This window comes from Manihot esculenta, chromosome 7 (genome assembly GCF_001659605.2).
Source record: "Manihot esculenta cultivar AM560-2 chromosome 7, M.esculenta_v8, whole genome shotgun sequence".
Lineage (NCBI taxonomy): Eukaryota > Viridiplantae > Streptophyta > Magnoliopsida > Malpighiales > Euphorbiaceae > Manihot > Manihot esculenta.
The window spans coordinates 17,863,909-17,869,704 of NC_035167.2; the positions used below are offsets into that span (position 1 = coordinate 17,863,909).

The window sequence follows — 5,796 nt, forward strand, 5'->3', positions numbered from 1 at the left end:
TAGGAAACATTTACAAACAAAGAGTTGGCATTACAGAAAGAGATGCCGCTGAAAATATCATATTAGGCTTTACTGGCGAACTAAGAACTTGGTGGGACAAATTATTGAGTAATGAGATAAAAACTAATATATTAACTGCAAGAATAATTGATAGTACTACAGGAGAACCAGTCATTGACCCATCCACAGGACAACCACAATCTTTTACTTTAGCCTATTTAGTTTACAACATTATATCTCATTTTATTGGAGACTTAGATTTATATACGGAACGAAACAGTGAAATATTACAAAATCTCAAGTGTAGAAAGTTAGAAAACTTTAGATGGTATAAAGACAATTTTCTAAAACGAGTATATGCATTAGCTGACCCAAACGCATACCATTGGAAAGAAAAATTCTTGACAGGATTACCTAGATTATTTTCAACCAAAGTGAAAGAAACAATTGAACAAAAATTTGGACACATTTCTTATGATGACTTAACATATGGAGACCTAATAACCTGTGTAAATTTAACAGGCATACGATTATGTAGAGACATGAAACTACAACAAAAATTAAAAATGGAAAATAGACAATCTAAGAGAGAATTAGGAAATTAGTGTGAACAATTTGGATTCGGAACCATAAAGAAACAGAAACATAAAAGATATAAACCTTTTAAAGATAAAATTTATAGACAATATAAGTATCTTAGGAAGCCATATAATAAATATAATAAGCAGATGACTAAAAAACCTTTTAAAAAGCGACCCTTTAAAAGAAATAATTATAAGAAAAACAATTTTAAAAGATTAAATGATAAAACTAACATAACTTGTTATTTGTATAACCAAAAAGGACATTATGCAAAAGAGTGTCCTGCAAGAAGAAAAGTACATGAATTAGGTTTAGAATTAAAAATAGATAATATAGAACAATTGTTAGAAAAAATTGACGCGGGTGGTTGCCCCGGTGTTCAATTTTATGGACCAAAGCCTTGAGTTTTAAGAATAGAGGGATAATTTATTAATTATACTATATCTCCAAAATTAAAAAATAATTTTTTTTTATTATAAAGTCTAGTATGTTGAATCATATTAAAAATTTATTATAATCAATGAGTACGTAACAATTATATCATCTAAACTAGAGCACTACATTTTGAGCATAATTGGTTTAAAAAGGATTGTTCATTATAAAAATTTTCAAGCAGGGATAATGTACAGCTTTTAAGTGTTTTACCTCTAATCAGAACACTATATACAGAGTGATTAGAGAGTTAATCATGCAATGAAACTACCCAAAGATTTAGCTAGCTAGAGCAGTTAATATAACAACTGGTATTGTGGATAAATCTAAGAGAAAAGGAAATTATGCCTATATTCAAATACATATTACATAGCGACAATTCCCATTAATAAGAAAGCAATCTTAAATGGGTGTCTTTATGATTAAAATCGGAAACTATTACGTGGCGACAAAGCATCATATGATATAGGTGGTGTAGCTGCTACAAATGTGGGTTTCTGATCAAACATGGTCATTGTGCTGCGATAGTTCTCCATACAAGGAACAATGGTGAGCGACTTCTCATTAGGACATTTCTCGCGCTCAGAGAAGAATTCTTTACACATTTTTGCTGATTTCTGATTTGGAAGGTCTAAAATGCAGTTGTTGCTAACATCAAGCGTCTTCAACTCAATCAACTTCCTGCACACCGGTCCAACTTGAGTGAAATAGTTTCCTGACAAGGACAAGTTCTGCAGATACGGCAGCTTGCACACCATCTCCGGCACCGGCCCATAAAACTCGTTGCTCGCCAAGTTCAGGATCTGTATCTTTGCCAAGCAGGCAAACGAATGCGGTATTGGACCTGTCAGGTTGTTGCGGCTCACATCCAACAGAGTGGACTCATTCAAGAAACCTATCTCGTATGGTAAGCAGCCTGTGAAGTTGTTGTTCAAGAAAAGCACCTCTCTTAGATATTTAGCACTGCCAATGCTACTTGGAATAGGGCCAGTGAAGTAGTTGTTAGCGAAAGTGAGATATAAGGCAGGTGTAGAACCAATGTTATCAGGAAGCTGTTGAGAGAATTGGTTGTTGTTGAGGAGAAGCACGTCTAGGTCTAGATTGAACACTTCTCCTGGAACTGGCCCAGAAAATGAATTGTATCTGATGTCTAAGAAGGTTAAGTTGGTGGCAGAAAGAACTGATATGGGGAATCCACCCGTGTACTTATTGTTGCTTAGATCGAGCTCGAATAAGAAATTGAGGTTTTGAGTTCCTATTTCATTTGGCAAAATCCCAGCGAAATTGTTGGAATTTGCATGGAAGATAGACAAGTCCAACAACTGGTCGAGGAAATCTTTAAGCTGAAAGTTAGGGCCACCTAAGTTGTAACCGTTGAAGTTTGCAGCTGCCACAGATAACACACCAGTGTCAGGCCTTTCAGCACAAGTGAAGCCCTCAAAATTACAGACGTTTCTGTCTGCCCTGTTCCATGATTTTGTTACGCCTTTGGGATCGGTCTTAATGGCTTCCTTAAATTTTTGAGTTGCATTATAATCTCTTTCGATATTCGGCGGCAAACAAGGAGGAGGAGGTGGAGGAGTACACAGTTCAGGTGGAGGAGGAGGAGGTGCGCAATCCTCATATTCATGAGGAAGAGCAGGAGTATCGCCACCATCGCCTATGACTATCTCCAGTGCTTCCCTTTGTGACCCAATCACTGGATGATGATCACCAGCAGCTACCTGAAAAATGATCGTGAAAAGTAGAAAGAAAGAGAAGCATGGATTTCTACCCATCTCTCAGTCCTAGCTTTCTGCCTGTAGAGAAGAGACCTTGGTAGACCAAACAGAGAAAAGGTGAAGATTTTATAGAGAGAAAAGAGTTCAAGATTCACAAGCATTCGATGATTCCCACTATCCAAGAAACCTTTTAGTCTTGGAAAGATATTGATGCTCTCATCAGTCATTTCCAAGAGGACTCAAAATATCTACAGTCGGAGTGCGTCTAAGAGACTTTAATATCGAATTAAATTAAATAAATTAAAAATTAAAATTTTAATATTTATAAAAATTAAATTAAATTATTTTTAATTAAAAATTAAATTAAATTAAATTAATTGATTCAATTTAGTTAGTTTTGATTTTTAATAAATTTTTTATTTTTTACTTAATTTTAATATAATTTAATTTCTTTATATTATTTAAAAATATATTATTATTACGAATCGATTCGATTTAATTTTTTTAATTTTTTTATTAAAATCGAATCAAAATAATTAAAATTTTAAAAATTAAAAATTAAACCAAATTAAAATAAATTAAAAATCCAATTAAAATTTTTAATTAATTTAATTCGAACAATGTTTTAAATTTTACTGAATACTGGTCACCCACGTTTGCTTTACATAATTTTGTTCTTTTCCACCAATTATTATTGATTCTTAATAACATAGTAAAAGGATATCCAATCAAAACTCTAATTTTGTGTTGATTTGTACTTATAACTAAAATAATCAATTTTGAATAATAAAGGCTAACACTTTTAATTTGTCACAAATTTAATTATATGTTAATTATTAAATCATTATTTAATTAACTAGATTAATTAATTTATTTATATTAATAGGTGTTTTATTTAATAATATTTTAATGACTCACCGGTTAAGCCATTGACACATCAATGGCTGAATGTAAGTTATAATGTGGTCCTTAATTTTATTTGACTGAAACACAAGAGTCCTATCAATTAGCTATCAACTTTATCACATGACTTTTCTTGTTTTTTTTTTTTTAAATTATTATTTAATCTATACGATATCAGAAAAATTATAAATTAATTTACTAATTTTATAAAATATATTAAAAAATATTTAAAATTTTAAAAATTTATTAATTAATTTTAATAGTTAATTTTTTTATTATTTAATTTTTGTAGTATGAGATAACTTAAAAATAGTGTTTCTCATTTTGATGTTTTTAAAAAAATATACTAATTAATTTTTTTATATCGAGAAATATTTAAAATTTTTTTTAATAATTAATAATTAAAATTAATAAAAAAATTAAATAATAAATTTTTTAAAATTAAAAAATTAAAATATATTATCGAAACTATATATTAGAATTATAAAATTACTGTTTATTTTTTTATTTTAATCCATTTCAGAACTCTTGAGAACTGTGCACAGCCAAATAATATGTTTCTTATTGAGTGTTGTTTGTAATATTAGATATGTTAAAGTTTGCATCCGTCTAAATGCAGTTAATATGGTTAGTGGATATATGGTTAATCTAGGTACAGAATCACCGTCAAACCATGAAATAGATCTTGAGATATTTGTAGATACTACTAATAATTATTTAGAATTTGATATAAAAATAAAAAAAAATATATGATTAATTTTGTTGATTCATATTTTGGAGGATATTTGATAAAAGAAGATCTATCACTGATCGTGAGTGGTTGTGCCATTATTTAAAAAGCTACTTTACGGTTTAAGGGGGCTCTATCCACTATAAGAGTTGAATACGTGGCAAGCAAACTATTTTGACTAAAAATTGTTTTTTAGTAAATTCAATTTGGATTTGAAGGTGACCATTGTTTCTTTAGCCAGAGCATATTATTTAATATTTATTATTAAAATAAATTATACTCGCTTTGTTCGTATAAAACGGGTAAGTTTCCGTGTAATTCAGATGCCAACTTTAGTTAAACTTGGAGTTACATGAAGAGTTTTGGATTATTAATACGAAAAAATTGACTTATTTGATATAAATAGAAAATACAGATAATTTCAAGAAAATAATAAAAAATAATACAGAGGCTTATTTGAATCTTTGCGGGTTGGCTGCCTCTAGGAGCTGCACGCCCATATCCATTTCTGCCTGTGAATAAGGCACAATATATTTATTGCATTATTTATTTTTAGGCTTGTTGGATAAATGATCAAAATTTTATATTTAATTATAATTATAGATAAAATTTTTAATTTTAAATAACAAAAATCACAATTTTTAAATTTATTAGAATTATAATAAATAATAAATTTATAATTATTTTTAAGATAATTCACTAAATTGAACTAAAAAAATCATATTTTGCATTTAATCACGATTTGTAATAAAAAATTTTAATATTATATTTAAATAAAGTTTATAAGAGTGTATAAATTTAGTCTGAGATATCATGTATTCCCCTTTATTCTTTTTTTCCTTTGTCTTTTAGTGACGTATAACTGCCATCCTAATACAATGCCACTTGTTCTTATCACGCAGTCTCATACGTACGGATGTACCTGCTGACCCATACTTGTCAGGTGGCTATTTAATTCTCCTCTAGCGTGCATGTTGGTATGATCGGGGCGTAATCGAACCTGTTCTCCTACTTTCCGTCACATCACTGATACTAGGGTCTCCCTTGGAGGGTCCAAGCCTTGGGTCAGTCCGACCTGCCTTAATCATGAGCTGGATGGCGCGCTGATGGGTTGACTTGCTTAGTGGGTTCTACTGGGCTTTGGACCTATTTTCTTTCTTTTGGGCCCGGTCTCAACTCGAGTATCAGAATCCCAGCAGTCATTAAGTGCTCCTTTACCTCCTCAGTAGTTATTCCATGATTAGTGAGGAGGTAAATCCCTAGATTTTCATTTATGACCGCGCGGCCTTAGGGAGGCTCATGCAAAAATCGTCCATTCTCTACCTTTACTCTTTTCAAATTCAAATCCTCCATTTCTCTCCAGACTCTTCTTCTCGCTCTGCTTCCTATACTCCGTCTTTCTCACCTTTAGCAAAATTTCTTCGAAGT

General features: G+C 30.8%; 1 protein-coding gene across 1 annotated transcript; it reads right to left on the bottom strand.

Annotated features, from left to right (window-relative positions):
* Positions 1–1,341: 1,341 nt before the first annotated feature.
* Positions 1,342–2,895, bottom strand: LOC110618715 (uncharacterized protein At4g06744). The gene has a single exon (XM_021761930.2). The coding sequence runs from the start codon at positions 2,790–2,792 to the stop codon at positions 1,437–1,439; it is 1,356 nt and encodes a 451-aa protein (XP_021617622.1). The 5' UTR covers positions 2,793–2,895; the 3' UTR covers positions 1,342–1,436.
* Positions 2,896–5,796: the final 2,901 nt, after the last annotated feature.

Coding starts and splice junctions, on each gene's coding strand:
- LOC110618715 (XM_021761930.2), bottom strand. CDS start 2,792: ATGGGTAGAAATCCATGCTTCTCTTTCTTTCTACTTTTCACGATCATT.